Source organism: Lepus europaeus, chromosome 5 (assembly GCF_033115175.1).
Source record: "Lepus europaeus isolate LE1 chromosome 5, mLepTim1.pri, whole genome shotgun sequence".
NCBI lineage: Eukaryota > Metazoa > Chordata > Mammalia > Lagomorpha > Leporidae > Lepus > Lepus europaeus.
In genome coordinates, this window is record NC_084831.1 from 153032088 (window position 1) to 153049786 (window position 17699).

Genomic DNA, 17699 nt, shown 5'->3' on the forward strand with positions numbered 1-17699 from the left:
GGCGGGCAGAAGTGGTCTGGGTGGCTAAACGCGGCCACACTTTGAATCCGACCCAAGGAGGCGCTTCCCAGCCGCAAGCTACCCACGTCCCAGCACGAGGCGCTCTGCGGCCGCTGTCCCAGCTTCTGTGTCCTACGGCTGTTGTTTCACCTGTTCTCAGACGTGCGGTTCAGAGGGACTGTTCCTGCACACGTCTTCTTTCTTGTTTTGCTAGGAGCGCACCTAGCGCCCAGTTGCCCGCTGAAAGTAAGGCAGTAATACGTCAAGTACAGTAGCAACGTGAGCCTGAAATGTTTAAAGTTAAAGTTTATTTGTAGTCTTTGTAGGAATATCAATAAAAGACCTCAAACGTATCTATATCTGTACATGTACAAGAACCGTCAAAAATTATTCACAGAACAAAAATAAATCTTCTTTAGAACAAACTCAGGTAATGAAATGCAGGTATGGATCTCACATATGGAACAATCTACGTGCTACTAGCACAAAAATATGGCTTTAAAAATAAAAACCAAATCTTGGGTTTTGTTTTTCTAAGGTGTATCTCTCTCTTGAAATAAAAAATAAATTATTTAGAGCTATCATTGTAAAATAGTCATGTGTATTAACACACTCTTGTTAAGGCCCTGGGGATGAAAAACAAAATCAGGCTTAGAAGGTAAATTCGTCCTGGGAGTGAGTCGGGTTAAGGTGCTGCTGTCCGCGTGAGCTGAGTTTTCGTGTAACTAAGAAATGTCTAAGCACCAGTCAAGATTTAACCTTTACTATTCCTCTTAACTTTTCTGCAGGATAATGGTGATTGTGACAATTAGTATTTCATCTGCTGGGGGAGTGGGATTGAAATGCTTCCACTGGGAGTTTGGATGTGACATAAAGAGGATGCTTGTACATACATAAATATTTGCAGCCCCACGCAGATGATGGACGTCCCCACAGCACAGCTTCTGTGGAAGTGTCTCTGTACCAACAGAATAAATCTGGTTTTAAGTCCCAAGCCAAGCAATTGCCTAGGGAAAACTGAGGGCATCTGGAAGAAGAACAGCCTGGTGGGACGCTGAAAGGCGTGCGGAAACAGGGGCAAACACGACCTCTCCCCGGCGGCTCGCTGCGTTTGCCGAGTCTCGCTTAGTGGGTTACGTGGACACCTGAGGATTAACTGATCAGGAGCCAAAGCCGCTTCTCTCTGAATCCTACTGGCAGACCAGTGACATTCAACTTTCTAGGACTCCCTCTGGCATCAATAAAGACATCTAGAGTTCTTCAAATTCAGACCCAATCAACTCAAAGTCATTTTAACTTATATATACATATAACACATATAGTACATTGTCAAGAGGATAGGATGAGTGCAGCAAATCTGACACATACTCAGGAAAGTTTGGGAGCCACTGCTGTGTGAACTGAGCTGGGTTAACATTCAGCAAGCAGAAGCCCTAGGCATGGAGTGTTTCGTGTGAGGACGCACGTGTCTACAAAAACCACCCTTCCACACACCTGTGTCTTTTAGGCGTGGGCAAAGGATACAAATCCTCCCGTGTCCTGGAACCTCTGAGCTGCCCGGAAGACTGTCAGGCCTCAGTCTCCTGGGTCACCCATCTCCTTCGGGTCCTTTCACTGCTCCTAAGATAGCACCTATTCCATCTCATGCAAATTACATCACTTTTGTCTTTCTCAAACTCGAGAGCATTAATAACTAGGCCGTGACCACAAGAGAATGCTTCTAGGACGAAAAACGACCATTCAGACAAGAGATTCTATGTAAAAGTCCAACACCCCAGTGATTCTTGCTTTTAAGAAATTAGTTGTCCTTTCTAATGACGTACTGATGAAAAACAAAGTCTCCCACATTTTTGGCTTCCAGGAAAGGGGTGGGAAGGCCACTGCTTATCGCTGGGGGCACGCAGAGATTCTGTTATCAGACTTGAAAAGGGAAGAGGGGTGGAGAAGGCCCTTTGGCTTCCCACTGTTTGAAGGAGAAGGGGCCTGCAAAGGTGAGACTCGAAATGCAGGGGAGGTCACGGCCTCCGGGGCAGCTCCAAACCTCTTCTGCTGGCGGGCCTGTGACAATGGCGCGACAGGTGAGACGGAGAATCCTGAGAGGACACCCCCCCCCCCCCCCCAGCTCAGTGCCATCACTGGCCTGGCTTATCAACAACTCAGCCTTGCAGGAAGCCCAGCAAATGCAAACTCACTGGACGGCAGCTGGAACTTCTGCTCTGGAACTTCCAGAAAAGAATTCTGCTCCCAAATCCAGTGTACCTTGGAAGGCACAGTGAAAGCCCAGGGGTCCGTGGAGGCACAGATCCAGAAACAAAGGCCATACGCTAACATCCAAAGTCAGCCTCATTCTCCAGGGCGCACAGTCAATGCTCACAGTATTCTGAGACAGGACATCTTTTTCTTTCGCTGCCTAACACCATCACGGAGAAAGGGAGGATGTCAATCAGAGAAAGCGGATTCTGACTAACTGGAAACTAAACGAACAACAGTAACAAAAGGGAAAGAGCTGTAGCGGCGTGATTCCCTCGCTTCACCACGGCTGCCTGCCTGGACAGGCTGCCTGCCTGGACAGGTGGCTTGCTTGGTGCTCGAGTGCTTGCTACAGTAGCTACCCGGTGATCTGCTCTCTGTCATGGCCTTGACTGCTGAGACTCGGGGAACACGATGACCCAATGGAAACCAAATGCTTTCACGGCTTCAGCTCAGACAGCTTATCGCTCAGGGGTGTGAAAGGGGAGCAGGGACCTCTGTCTTCTGAGTCTAGGAATAATTGTCCCTGTTCATGGCCAAGAGTGCTTGTCGGCTGGACACTTTGCAAGCGCTTCACCTTAACTTCAGATATCTATGCAACCTTGCTCCTGTGCTGCACCCCGTGAGATGGTGACGTTCTGAGGGAGGCGTGAAATGTCAGGCATGGCCCCTTACCTAACCGTGTGCCTCCTCCCCGTAACAGAGGGGTGTGCCTATTTGGGCTGAAGAAAGGCCAAGTAAGCAACACCCCTGTGGAAATCATTACCTGTTGCTGCTTTTTAAAAAAAGATGTATTTATTTGAAAGGTAGAGTTACAAAGAGAAAGAGGGGACAGAGTGAGCTTCATCTTCTGGTTCACCCCCTAAATGGCTGCAATGGCCAGGGCTGGGCCAGGCCAAGGCTAGGATCCAGGAGCCTCATCCAGATCTCCCACGTGGGTGGCAGGGACCCAAGCACTTGGGCCATCTTCTACTGCCTCCCAGATGCATTAGCAGGGAGCTGGATTGGAAGTGAAGCAGCCGAGTCACAGGCTGCAGCTTAACCTGCAATGCCACCTCGCCTGTTGCTGCCTTCTTCCATTCTCTAAGGATATACTCAGGAAAATGTTCGGGAAGGAGCAGGCTCAAAGGATAATCTAAAATTTAATGTCTGGTAATAGCTTCGAACTTTCTGCTTGCTTCTAACCGTCTTATTTTTTTACTCTTTTCTTCATTCAGATTAGCCTGATGGCAGAGGGCTACACCATCTGCATGAATGTCGGGGTGCCTGATCTTCCAACGTGGACCACTCCACAGAGCTCTCACGATGCTAACAGAGACGCATTGCATCTGTCAGAAACACAGCTGCTGTTCTGGGTCTCGGCTCAGTCCCCAGCACGGGTGAGTGCGTCAGCCCTCTGTAATCCATACCGACGCCCGAGACTTCCCCAACCTCCGTGGAAGACATCACCCACATCACTCACGTACTTAAGGCCACTGAAACCGACAGTCTTTCCCTGGGTCTTCTGCAGCACGGCTGAAGGCTCTTTACAAAGAATGAATTAAAGTGGCTGGAGCTGGGAGTCGCCACGAACAAGAAGAGATTGCTGCTTACAGCCTTTCCCCCAACACGCGACGTGACTCCTGGGAACCTCCGTGTCCTGTTCAGATAAGTGATTTTGGCCACAGTGTGCCCTCGGCGTGAAAGGAACAGACAAGAATTTGTAAAATAACTGCCAAGGGCCAAGAAAACACACCAGTGCCAAAACAGCTTGGCTTGAAGTCTGCAGATCAGATAAGCGCACTGAAGGGCTCCCAGCGTCGCCCTCCGTCAGGCACAGGGCTGTGATGAAAGGGACTGTGAGGAGAGGGTGGGGGCTGGGGCCACGGGCACGCTGCCGAAGCGCAGGCCTGGGACCTGGTGAGAGGGGGCTCAGTGCCTGTGTCTGGGCCTCCCTCAGAGGGCACTGGCCAGCGTCTCCTGCTCCCTGACACACCCGCCATTACGCAGAAGGACTCGCTCCACGCGGCGCACTCCCCCAGGTCTTTCTCCCTCCCCTTTTCTTTCTTTTTTAAATTGCTTTTCCTTAAATTTCATAATTTAAAATAAACATCATTAACTTATTTGAGAAATGCTATTGCTTCCTCAATGTAAAACTGCTTACATCGTGCGGAAAGAGACTCAAGACCCTTTAACATACCTGCCAGCCAGAAGGCAGGACCTCCTCCTGTTAGTGCAGCTCTATGTACATACGTGTGTGTATACATGTATATCTATTTGTTTATAGAATGTCTGGGTAACGCACAAAATCCCACACCTCTGGAAAAAGGAAGCAAGTTGGCTGCCACAGCTTTTTTTGTCCTCTATTAATAAAGACAAGGATGACAAGTGTTGAGACTGGGTCGTTATTGCCAGATCTCCCAAGGGCATGGGAATACCAGTGGGAACCTGTGTGTTCTTCTTACGAGAGTCATCGTCACTTTTGAGCCAACGAAGCTTCAGGTTTGGATTTCCTTTCCGAATTTTACGGAAGGCATAGGAGGAAGAAGGAACTATTTAAAAGGTAGAGATAGAGATAAAATTACCCTGCCCACAGACCTGCTAATTACAATGGATACGATCTTCATCCCAACAAGCATTATAACTTACAAATAAAAAACAATTTTTTTCCTAGGAAATACTCAGAGATTCCTGCGATGGTATGGTTAGCCCTTTTCTATGTGGAAGAAAGGGTGTTCAGTTTGAATGCTTAGGGACAGCACACTGGAATAACCTCTCCAGGGGAGAGTAGACCCTGTTGGCTGAAGACTGCTCCCACCAGCTAGAGGGAAGGGCAGTGGACGTGTGAAGATGAGGATGGTATTGGAGACACATAGATTTATAGCTCTGTAAACTCTAAAGAGGAAGAAGTCCACTCTTCATTACACCCAGGGTAAACAAAGTCCCCCATCGAACAGAGAACACGGAGCTGCTGCAGACAGAGCAGCCCTGACGGGAGCTCAGAGGCAGCCCCTCAGGTCCAGTTGGGATGCAGCAGCTGTGTGCTGTGTCCTCCGACGCGGTGAACCCCAGATCGGATTAGCTGTCCAACCAGAGCCAGGCGTGGTCGGTCACTGGCAGAGATGACTGTTTTGGATCTTGGTATCTGCATTTTTCCTAAAGGACGTGGGGGCGAAGGTGGGGTTTCTAAACTGGCAGACGAATCCCTGAAAAACTCCTTCTGACGAGGCCCCAGGGCACGCCACGTGCTTCCAACAGACAGACGTGTGGCCTCTGCCTACCGCACCCACAGGCTCACGTCGCACGCACATGTACTTCCTACTTTTCCTCAACAACTGCAGCGCTTTCAACAAGAGGAAAAACAATAATAAAAATAGCAATAATTAAAAAGGTATTCTACATTATTAACTCCCATTTGGTATATTACAGTGGTATTTTCTGTACATGGCCCAGAACTAAGTTCCCTATGTACATAGAGACACGGGGGGTGGGGGAGGTGGGGGGGAGGTGGGAAGCATTGACCTTGGAAGTCTTCGCCTTATGCCCTGAAAGACAAGGTTTCTTCCTTCATTGACGAGTTCCTCACCACACCGCCACACTGCCGTTCTGAAGGAGCAACGTTCCGCCGACCTGGAGGGGCCTGGGACGGGCGAGCGGGCAGCGTCCTCGGGTCTCCTCGCACGGCCCGTCAGCAGCTGCTGTTTTTGAATTCACCATTCTCCGTAATGGAAAGCTTGGTGGGGTTGGTGGGGGAGATGCCGTTGCGCACCTGCATGCTGTAGCGCTCCTTCACCTGCGTCAGCGCGCTCATCAGCCTGGTGTTGGCCGAATCCAGCGACACGATCCGTTTTTCCTACAACACACCAATCGGGGCTTTATTCGGGCTCCTTGCGGGCAGGAATACATGTCTGGAATTTTACTGAAAGACTAGCCCGTGCTTTCCCTCAAACAGCAGCACAAATGGAACGTCTCTGCCTCTTTCTGCACATTGATCCAGCTCATGTCCCCTGAGCCCGCGGGGTCTCCGTGTATTTTCTCCCTCTCTTTCTCCTTTCAACAAGAAGAGCTTGTTACGAATAATCTCCGGGGACCCAGGCCATCATATAAAAACGACACCGTGCGTACTGCCTGACTACGCACATGGGTGTCAAGAGCCTCACTGTTTGAAGGGCTCTGGTCAGGACCGAACGTGGCAGTTAAATGGCGAAGAAAGAAGCACCAGAGGTTTCATTCACGGAGAAGTGCACGTGATCCATGGGTTCTGAGCCCCCAGACAGGGCGTGTCACGCACATTTGGAAAGAATTCGCACGGTGCTCAAAATGAACACGATACATGGTGGCAGTTCAGAGTCACCAACAAGGTGAGGATGCAACAGCAAGAGGGGACAAGGCAGCCAGAAGCTCAGACTGAGGGGTTACTGCGACACGGGGAGGGGTGTGGCTGAAGGCGCGCCGCGAACAGTACATGAGGACGAACAGAGAACGCAGCTCCTAGGCCATTCCAGCTCCGTCACTCCAGAAAGCTGCCCGCTGCGGGCACTGCTTTCGTTTCACTTTTGAGTGTCTGCAAAAAATCGCTTTACGGCCATTATTTTGATAAAGGGCTGTTGAATACACATACACAAAAAAATCCCCAGGTGTGTGTGTGTGTGTGTGTGTGTGTGGAGGGGAGCAAACTAAAGGCAAAATGGCAATCTACATAAAAAAAAAAAATCACCCCATGAAAACATCATCAGTCTCACGCTCATAAAGATTAGGAGAGACACCCTAATTGTAGCTCCACAGCCAGGGAATGTATTCCAGAACCTTCCCAACATAAAGTCCACGTTTCAGGAGACAAGGTTAATCAAGGCTTTTCCCAGGCTCACGAAAGTAAGGAGCAAATAGCATGGGAGGAACAACCCCAAAGCCTGAAGCAGTCTCCCTGCTCGGGAGGTGTCACAGTCCACCCAGGGGAGAGCACGGTGAGATGCACACACGGTGAGGTGCGGGCAGAGGCAGAAGGGCTCAGGGCTGCTGTGCACCTCACCATGAGCAGCAGCCACTCACAGCTGCCCAGCAGCCCCACGCAGCCTGGAGACACGCTGTCAGGCACGCAGGGGCAGGTGTGCTGCGCGGGGAGGTGAGGAAAGCCACCCAGGACTACAGCACCCAGAGCCCTTCCTCTGTTCACCGGCTGTGCTACCGTAGTGGGCCGGCAGGGCGGGGTCCACACGGCAGCTGTGCCTGTGGTGGCCAGCTTCAAAGTATGAAAAAACAACAGACTAGCACATGCTTGTTAACACTTAAAGGAAAAAAATTGGTCCTTTCCCTCATGGAGAACGAGGTGTACATAAAACCCGAGTACTAACTAACCATGAATCTAGCATAAGATGCTCTTTATTTTGGAAAGGTAACTTGTTTTAAGGGTAGGCAAAATTCATGGAAAGATGTATAAGGTCTTTCAAGAACAATAATTATATTACAAAAATTAAGAGCCAACGGAGGCCGGCGCTGCGGCTCAATAGGCTAATCCTCCACCTGTGGCGCCGGCACCCCGGGTTCTAGTCCCGGTCGGGGCACCGGATTCTGTCCTGGTTGCCCCTCTTCCAGGCCAGCTCTCTGCTGTGGCCCGGGAGGGCAGTGGAGGATGGCCCAAGTGCTTGGGCCCTGCACCCGCATAGGAGACCAGGAGAAGCACCTGGCTCCTGGCTTTGGATCAGCGTGGCGCGCCGGCCACAGCGGCCATTGGAGGGTGAACCAACGGCAAAAGGAAGACCTTTTTCCCTGTCTCTCTGACTGTCCACTCTGCCTGTCAAAAAAAAAAAAAAAAGAGCCAATGGAACTTACTAGGCTAACAAGAAGTACAGATCTTTTAAAAAGCCAATAGTTTAGGATTGGCCAGCAGTTACTAGAAGACAAAAAGGGAGGAGGCACACATCATGTCCCATGTCCTTGCCCCTCCCCTGTGGTTAGGAATGATCTCTACGCAGGACACTCATTTCTTGAAATGATTAAAGGAGAAAGATATTTATTTCAGTACTGGGATAAGTTATAAGGACCCAACGCTAAGGAAAGCAGGATTCTTCAGGGTTCATCTAAAAAAAAAAATCAGGTATTCATGGAAAATTATTTGAGTCCTACTGAGCCAAAAAGCAGGCCAAGAATTATAACCTAAGATGGTAATTACTTATTGCCTAAAAGCAACAACCAAAGCTAAGCAACTCCCCCAACTAACCCAAATGTGTCCCCCTAGAGAAGCTCTCTTCCTAAGTCCCCACACCGTACTCTCCCAAAAGAAAAGCAAAAGTAAGAGAAAAAAGTATGTACATTTGGAAGTCAAGTTCAGTAGGCAAAACATGCTCTGATATTTGGGTTCCGCCTGGACTGGAAGTCAAAGCAGTCTAATCAGTGCCTGACAGGAAGGATTTCAACGCGGGGAGTGGCAGGAGCTGGAATGTGTAGGAGGCTGGTACACCGGGTCAGGGCTGGGGACTGCTCAGCTAGAGAACGGACGGGGTTTACTTGCCTGTTTGAATAATTTCATCTCCATTTATGACCTGTAATTTAACACAGCGGAGATATCACTTGCAACAGTAACTAGGTAGCTGCTTGGCTTCCCATGGGAAGGGAGCCCATCTAGGTTCTCCATCTGAGTGCCCTGGAGACATCCTGGGGGCGCTGTCTCCTCGTGCTTGGGAGTGGAGCATGGTACATTCCATGGTCTGATATTTAAGAAATGGTTCCTTAGTACCACCATCAGCGGCCCCACGGCCGAGCAACACAGTCTGGGAGGGGTGACTGCTGCTCATCCTTGAGCAGCTCTAGTTAGGAGGCTGGTGTGGGCCTGTGCCTTATAGATGAAGTGGCTCGGGGGGTGGGGGGAGCAAGCCCTTACGTGGCAGCACAGAGCAGCTGAAGGGGCACCTGGGTGCTACTGTTGGGTTTCACTTGAGCGTAAGGAAATCAACTGTATTCATGTCAGAAATATTTTTTATTACCAGTGCACCAAAGTACACGTCAGACAGAAAAGCACAGGTTACCTCGCTGGGAAGCCTCCACCCGCCAGCATGTCTTTAATCTATTCAGTGATGCCACAAGGGTTGCTCTGCTCCATCCAACACTTTGAAGGTAAGAGTTATCCGTAGAAAAGATCCAATGCAAAGCCATTCACCCCAAAGGATGCCTAGGGATGCTCGGTCTCGTTACAGTAAGGTTTTAACGGATCAGTAAGCCAACAGCTAGAAGTGAGAATCCTACCTTTTTAAGTGTTTATAATTTGTTTGTACGTGGTGCAGTGGTTTTACAAATACGGTCTCGTGGATTTGCCAGGCATTCTCTAGGGATCTGGGGTGAGTCTCTGGTAAAATAATTTATCACACAATAATGCCTATATTTGAGAGGGAAACTTTTTATATCTGACCCACTGGCAGAGGATGGTCTTGGCTGTGGAGTGGTCAGTAGGAGCAGCGGGATATTGATCTATGGAAGGTGCCTTGCTTCCATCAAACTAGGCCAGGGAGCTAAGCTATGTGAGAACCCTTGCCTTGAAGTATGGACTCCAAATATTAACTGAGCCAGAGCGCAAGTCGCTGATGCCGACAGATGCTTTGGAGTAATATTTCTCCCTTCCCTTCACCGTGATGCTCTCCCGGTAAATGGAGACAAAGTCCTTACTTTCCAGAGCTTTTGAGCCCTGACAACTCATATTCCCTCTGAGTCTACGACCCGGTTACCTTGCTGTGGATGCTGAAACGGGGGGCAGAATGGGAGAAGAAAGCTTTCGAAGCTAATGATGTTCTGAAGGCCAGTGTCAGCCAACATGCACAGAGTCAGACCACGGCCCACTCCAGCTCCCTCTGCTCAAGACTGGCAGTCTTAGGCTGGCTGGGATGGTTACGAAGGTCTGCCTTGTCTCATTAGAACTGAAACTTCTCATGGTACAGTTAATAGGCCTCCCCCTGCTTTAGCCTGTTACACTGAAATGGCAAAAGCAGCAACCTGTCAACACTAGTTTCCCTGAACGGCCTTCTTTGTCCAGGGCGTCCTCTTTAGCCTCTGGGGGAATTCTCACAGCATGTATAGCAAGACGGCTTTGCCTCCCCCTTATTTATCTTGGGGACACCTAGAAAGATTATGAAGCAAAGAGGACCAAGTAAGACAATTATAGGCAACCTTTCTTCTGATTCTTAGCAGGTCCAGACATCCAGAAATATTTTGGGGGAACGCCACGGATGAGAGTGTGCCACGACTCGCACCTGGCTCAAGTCTACTGTGTGTGAAGGAGTGTGGGGTGCGCGACGCAGTACCCCCCACGTTACGCCTTCAGCCTCACTGTGGAGTCCTCTGAGAATGGAGCTTCGCCCCACACTGACCTGGAAGGAAACTAGGCTGGTAAGCACATGTTAAGAACGCTGGGGGCTCTAACACAGACCACAGGCTCTCAAGTAGACAAGGGCACTGAACATCTATGAACAAAGTCTCTCTCTGGGTGAGAAACAAAACCTGGCTGAGTTGTCTTCAAGGAGGCAGTACGTTCAGTGACTGGACCACCCCCTATCAAGACTGTGCCTGATGCCTGACACCTGTTTCACCTTAAGAAACACAACCATATTTGACACTGGTAAGATGAAGAGGAGTGAAGGCACATGCCCCGCCTCCTGGCCTTTCCTCTGGTCAGGGTCGAGTCTCTGTCTCTGCGGGACACTCTTGCTGGGCATCACGCCGGTGGCATCCTAGGCATCGGCTACACTGAGCAGAGGGTTCTACATTCTAAGTTCACCAAGTTTCTTTTTTTTTTTTTTAAGAGAAAATTTTATCAAAAGAGGCTCACTAGGCACAGTGCCAACAAAGAAGGGCAGCAAAGCACATTCCGAACAGCAGTGCCAGACCCAGAACTGAAGGGGTGATGAGGAGAGGTGCCTGATCCTCCCCCTGCAACTCCATTACCGCCGGGGGCTAGAGGAGGGAGGCAGGGGACGTGACCGACGAGACCAGGAACAGCACAGCCAAGCAGTGGTCAGTGGAGGTCACAGGCCAGACACATGCAGTGCACTTCTGACGGTCACCCTCTTCCAGAAAGTCTTCCTTCCCGTAAGGGAAGAAGCAAACCCCATCATGCACTAGGCTGAGACCCGTGAAGCAACTGGACTAAGCACACTGTCACTGCTGGGTTAACACACTGGGCGCAGTGAAAGAAAGGCAAAACGCTGCAGCTCACAGAGGAGCTGAGTTAATCTCCAAGAGGAGGTGCCAAGAACTCTTCACTGGCCTATTTTCCAGTGCCTGCCTTGGCATTTGCGAGGAGGAGAAATCAGGAAATAGCAGCTATTACAAACAAGTGCCTTCTGACTCGCAGCCACTCACCTGCGCATCAATTATCTTCTGCTTAGCATCGATCACTGCCTGCATCTCAGCGTGATCCTTCTTCAGTTCTTCCTCTACAGCCATTAGCCTGGAACACGGCAGGAAGGAGGAATTAACACTTCAGAGAGAGGGGTGGGTATTCCAGCGAACAGGCAACTCAAAACTTCTCCCACCTCCCCAGCAAAGGCCTGCAATCGCTCTTTGTCCTCCCCAACCTTTGAAGAAGACATCCATGGTTGGCTTTTCTCTGCTTTTTCATCTCCTTTGGAATGAACAGTATTCCCATAATCATTTCTTCTTTCTCCTCTACAGATCCCATCCCTTGCACAACTTAATTTCATGTTAAAATATCAAAGCAAACAACAAAGAACAAATGTCGAACTCAACTGGTCGTCCAACAACTCTCTTCACTCGCAGAGCTAAGTTTTCTAGGTACTCTATTTGTAGTAGCCCTCGTGTCTCTCTCATTCACCACTCACATTTCAGTCCACTGATGTCCCCCTCCAAGACTCTGGCTCTCAGTCAGATTGCTGGTTACTCCCACACTACTAAGACCTTTTGCCCTCCACTGACTGAACCAGTGCATAGCAACTGACAATATGGAAGCCTGGCGTTCATGAGCATAGACTGAGGAGCCCGCCCACCTGGGTTTCACAACACTACGTCACCTTGGGCAAGTGACTTCATCTGTTGCCTGTTTATTTGTAAAACAGAAATAACAATGCCCATCTCAGAGAATGCATGAAGATTAAGCAAATTATTATTTTAAAGTACCTGGTTTTTAGTGAAAAATATGTAAATGTTTGGTAAGACTAACTTCTCCCTTGGCATCGGTGGTACTCTTTTGGTCCTGTGGCCCTAAAGATAACCGGTGAAACTTCTTGCCATGTCTCTGGACTTGTTTTTAAACATGAAATTAGTCTAGGACATTAGATATTCAGATTTTAAACAAAATGTATTTATAGATTTGAGAGGCAGAGAGAGTGACACTGACACACACACAGAGTCAGGACAAGCTCCCACCCACTGGGTCACCCCCCAGACACTTGCACTGGCCAGGGCTGGTGTTGGGACACGGAGTTAAGTCTCCTACGTGGGTGGCAGAGGCTCAACTGATTGAGTCCGCAGTGCTGTCTCCCAGCGTGTGTATCAGTAGGAAGCCAGGCATCAAACCCAGGCACTCTGAGGAGGGAAGCAGGCATCTAACCAGCGTCTTGACCACTAGGCCAAATGCCTGGAATTCTGAGATTTCCTAAACCTAGTTTTCCTTTGAAATATCAAGGGAGTCACTTTGTTTTTATTTTTCCAATTGCATCTTCCTAGGCAGTGAGCTAGGCCTCCTATGGATGCTGTTTGAAGAGACACAGGCAGTCACCACACTTGTGCTGAGTACACAGACAGCTGAACGTGGTGGCTGTTGCTGCTCCTCTGTCTCGCCGCCCACCGCCTCCGGCCCCGCACCTGCTGATGATGCTCTTCATCTGGCTGTCCTTGTCCTCCTGCTGCCTGCGCAGCCGCTCCTCGCTGGCCTCCAGCCGGGCCTTGTACTCCAGCAGCAGCTTCTGCATCTGCTGCTCCTGCACCAGCAGGCGCCGCTCGTACTCCTCCAGCCGCCGGCTGGACGCTCGCAGGCGCTCCTTCAGCTTCGTGATTTCCTGTTCATACTGGAGCGGAGACAAGGAGAGACACACGAGTTACGTTACTGGTGACTGACTTCTGAGCGAGGACAGCCCCGGCAGTGCCGCGCACGCTGCCTGGGCTGCCAGTGCGCTCTCAAATTCTCACTGGCAGAGATGTGGGTGCAGCCCCACCCGCCTTCTAGAATTGCATCTGCAATCTTCACTTGGCATTCTATCATCTAGATATTTTTGTGCCTCTCTCCACATTAAACTACCAGTTGCTACCAGCCACATCCAATCTGTGATGGTATAAAATGAGACGAGCAAAAATAAATAAATAAATAAATAAATAAAGCATTTAGAAGCTTAAAGAATCCCCTGTGTATGACAGAAATGGTTTCTGTGTTATCACCGTGCGGCAGGATTGCTGACAGATCTTGGGATCTCGGCTCAGAGCGCTGTTCCCTCACTCTGCTAGGGGACAAGCGAGATTTCTACCCTGTCCAGTCACTACGTCCACAGACCGTATTCGTGCAGAGGTAGCTGGCGCTGCTCCCTAACTAGACAGGCACAAGGCAGCCAGGGCAGAGTAACACTGCCTTGTGGCTCATGCTCAGGACACAGCTTCTCTGCTCGGTTGGCTCCGTTCCTGCTGGAGCACACGTGTCTGAGGCCTCACTAAGAAGCCCTTGATGGATTAGGAACGCAACACGGCCTTTCTCGTACTGAGGTCGTAGATGCTGGGGTGAGTACACGAGAACATCAGGTTCCCCAGGTGCAGTGAGAAGCAGAGGCTCTCACACGGACGGCCTACTTACTCTCTCTCAGTGATCAATCCACAGGGTGCTCTGTGCCCTGAAATCCGTGTTCACATACTATTTTCACATTTAATTGACCAGCAGACAACCAGTTACTGCCCACCCAACATTATGGTTCTAACCAGGGGTGGAGAACCTTTTTTCTGCCAAGGGCCATTTGGATATTTTGGACATCATCTGCAGGCCACACAAAATTCTCAACTTAAAGATTTGCCTGCTACAGATTTATTGAATTTCGAATCCTGCCTGTGGTTGCCTTGGCAGGAAAAGACCAATCTGTAGGCCTTGTATGGCCTGCGGGCTGGACGTTCCCCACCCTATGTACACATTCATCCAGAAGGTCAAAGGTGAGAGTCTTGAAGGCCTGAAGAGGTAGACTGCATCAATAATCATAGTTAATTGTCTGGTTGTCAATTAATATGATAAGGCTATACAAGATGTCAGGTTCTTGTCTGATAATCCTCTCCCCCCTCCCGTGTCAACTTTTCTTAAAAAATAAATAAATAAATAAATAAATAAAACCTAAGCAGCAGATAATATTCTTTTAAGAATTATCTGCAGGGCTGGGCATTCTTGAACGTTAACCTGAAAAGGCAAAAAGAAATAAACCAAACCCAAACCAAATTGTTACCAAGATATAAGGGGAAGTCTAGTCCTTATATTATTTTTGGCTTTGGTTGAAGACTAACAACCAAGTTAAAGAGACACTAAATATTTACCTAAAATGACTAGACATGAGTAGCACAGTGTCTTGCAGATTAAGGCAATCTATAATTAAAGAGTCAGGGTTAGCCAACAGCTCTCCTCCAACGTACTGTGGTGGCCACCTCCTACATATGTTCACACTACTGCCCTCTTACACGCAGGTACACACCTAAGAGTTAACATGGGAGGCCAATGTGGCGCTAGGAGTTGGGGGCAGGAGGGATCAAGTCCTGCAAGAAAGTGGCGGGGCCTCTCGCTGAGCAGCACCGTCAGTGAGGACGCATGAGGTTTTACCTTCTCAGCATGCTTCGCTTCGTCTGGATTCTGCTCGGTTTCCTCCACATCCTCTTCATACTGCCCGTTGTTCAGAACCCAGGCTGCTGTCCTCTCTACAGGCGACATGGTGGCAGAGTCCACGGGTGACTGAACCTGCAACAGAAACAGTCACTAGTAGCTCCCTGAGTGCTCACTGACTTGTAGGTTTCACACAGTGGTTCCTGGAAGTCCTATCGCTGCTCTTTCAGCGTTCTAATACACCTTCTCACACCGAGGTCATATTTTATTAAGGCCAGGACCAGGGGTGAGGAAACAGAACATCCATTTGAGTAAAAACAGACGATTCTAAATAGCAATTTGTATACTTCACATCCAAGATTCAGGCTTTCTCTCCCTCTGCAGGAAGCCAAAGTCTTAAAACTGTTAATTCTGCTTGCCCGGTGGTCCAAATGCTGGTAGGTACTAACTAAATTACCTACTGATGATGACAGAATGAGAGACATATGGTTGACTGCTCAGGTTAGGAAACAACTGTTTAACCCAGAAATGACCAGGAACCCAAGAACTGACAATGTTAAACTCACAAGGTGCCAATTTATGTATCAGAATACCTAATATGTGTGATTTTCATTATAACCATTTAAACAAAGAGAAGGATAAGTGATATTGGTTTTTATATACAACTGACTTCCTGGTGGGTTAAGACCACTCATGAGTTCATATTTTAGACAACAAACTTTCTTGATACATACAGGATCCAAACAATGGGCACCGGATAGTCTAAGGGATTTTTATATCTAGCTAGGATAGCAAGATATATAGCCTTTTCCCAATATAGATAAGAGTGTTAAGAATTCTGGCTGGTGCCAGCGCTGTGGGATAGTAGGTTAAACCTGCTTAACCTATTGGTACCTGCAGCACCAGTATCCCATATGGGCACTGGTTCAAGTCTCCACTTCTGATTCAACACCCTGCTAATGGTCTGGAAAAGCAGCAGAAGACGGCGCAAGTACTTGGGCCCCTGCACCCACGTCAGAGACCTGGAAGAAGTTCCTGGCTCTTGGCTTCAGATTGGCCCAACTTTGACTATCGCAGCCATCTGGGGAGTGAACCAGTGGATAGAAGAGCTCTCTCTCCATCTCTCCCTCTCAAATAAATAAATAAATCTTAGGGAAAAAAAATTCTGCCTTTCAGGAACAAGTCTGACACCCAGTAGTCAAGTTACTTAGTCCCTTAAATACATTTTTCCTAATCTACTGAATAGGGCTACCACTGCCATACCCAATATCACCATCCTAACAGGGAGCTTGAGGACTTGGTAATATAACAATAACTTGATAAGATAATAAAGTGTGTGGAAGGCCTTTGGAAACTTCCAAATGAGATAGGTCAGATGTCTATAATTTCTACATCTATGTCTAGAAAGCCGGCACTGGACATTACACTTTATATTAGCCTACTGGATGCTAGCGCTTTTGCCACAAACAGTGATGGAAACACAAGTCTTCCCGACTGGCCTGAGGGGTTCCGAGAGGGAGAGGGAAAGGAAGGGGAGGGGAGGAGAAGGAGGCAAACCTTGTAATTCGAGTTAGCATTTTATAATTAAGATGGATTTATATTTGAGGACCAATACTTCATAAGCTCACAATTGAAGAGAATTTTCTCTCCTCTGAAATGCCATACATTCTAAGAATTTTTATTTCACTTTAGAATAGAACCTAGTTAAGCTCTAAAAAGACATTTTAAAAGAAGGCATGTTTTTGATGACCTTGAGAGTTAGAAAGACTAGATTTTATAAACTGTTACACAGATAAAAGATGGGTTAGGAGAGACTTGAAAACTAACTACACAGGCAGAAGTAGTATGAAGGTCTAAGATCTGAGTAAGAAGCTGGTTCAGATGCTGTTCAGATTCCAGATCTACATCAATGAAAATGGCTCCATGCCTGAGGATGGATGTGTGTGGTTCAACTGTGAGTGAGCTAGCAATTCCTTTTATAAGGGCTTTTCCCTCAATGCATCAGAAACACGCAAGCACGTCCTAAACTCTAGCACCCGTAGATGAGTCTATCCCTGTCTCCACTATGGTAGGTAGATGTGCCTCTTCATTTATTTGTATAACCACGCCTATTGCTTTTGTCATCCCTAGCTTTTCACTGATACATTATTTACTTATTTCTCTCTCTCTCTCTGTTTTTTGTTTTACTTCTCTCTTTTAAAACCACCTTTTAAATTAGGTAAGCCCTTGTGTTAAACAACATCAGTAAAACTTTGAATTTGATGCTTATATATATATATGTATGTTTATAAATAAATGGCCATATATTTTTAATATGTACTAAAATAACTACTTGATTAAATAATTACTTTGTACACACAAGTAATTTTGAATATCACATTTTGGGCATTTACCTATGGGACCGAGTGTCACTTATAAAAGAAAGATAAATATCTTTAATAAGCAACAAGTGAGATAGATTGTGAGAGCACTTGGTAAATTTCAAGGCACTTTACACACACAGACACATATACCACAGTTCTCCCCCTGCTGGACTTTAAAAGCAGAGTATAATAAACTGCTTTAGTACTGGTAAAGATAGGTTATTATTTGATGTATGTGCATCTGAAAGGCAAAAGGATGTAACATTGAGGCTTAACAAATTAGTAGAAGGTCAAGTTTTAAAGGAGACCATTTTAAACAAGATTTT

At 48.0% G+C, this 17699-nt stretch overlaps 1 protein-coding gene across 2 annotated transcripts in view; it reads right to left on the reverse strand.

Annotated features, from left to right (window-relative positions):
• Positions 1–307: 307 nt before the first annotated feature.
• Positions 308–17699, reverse strand: part of RASAL2 (RAS protein activator like 2) — a 401898-nt gene continuing 384506 nt past the window's right edge. The window contains exons 15-18 of one of the 2 annotated variants that reach the window (XM_062192966.1): positions 15011–15145; positions 13036–13238; positions 11575–11662; positions 308–6082 (exon numbers count right to left, since the gene is read on the reverse strand). In XM_062192966.1, the coding sequence (XP_062048950.1) occupies positions 5918–6082; positions 11575–11662; positions 13036–13238; positions 15011–15145 (591 nt within the window). In that variant the 3' untranslated portion in view covers positions 308–5917. The remainder of the gene's footprint in view (positions 6083–11574; positions 11663–13035; positions 13239–15010; positions 15146–17699) is intronic. The other variant, XM_062192967.1, reaches the window with a different exon arrangement.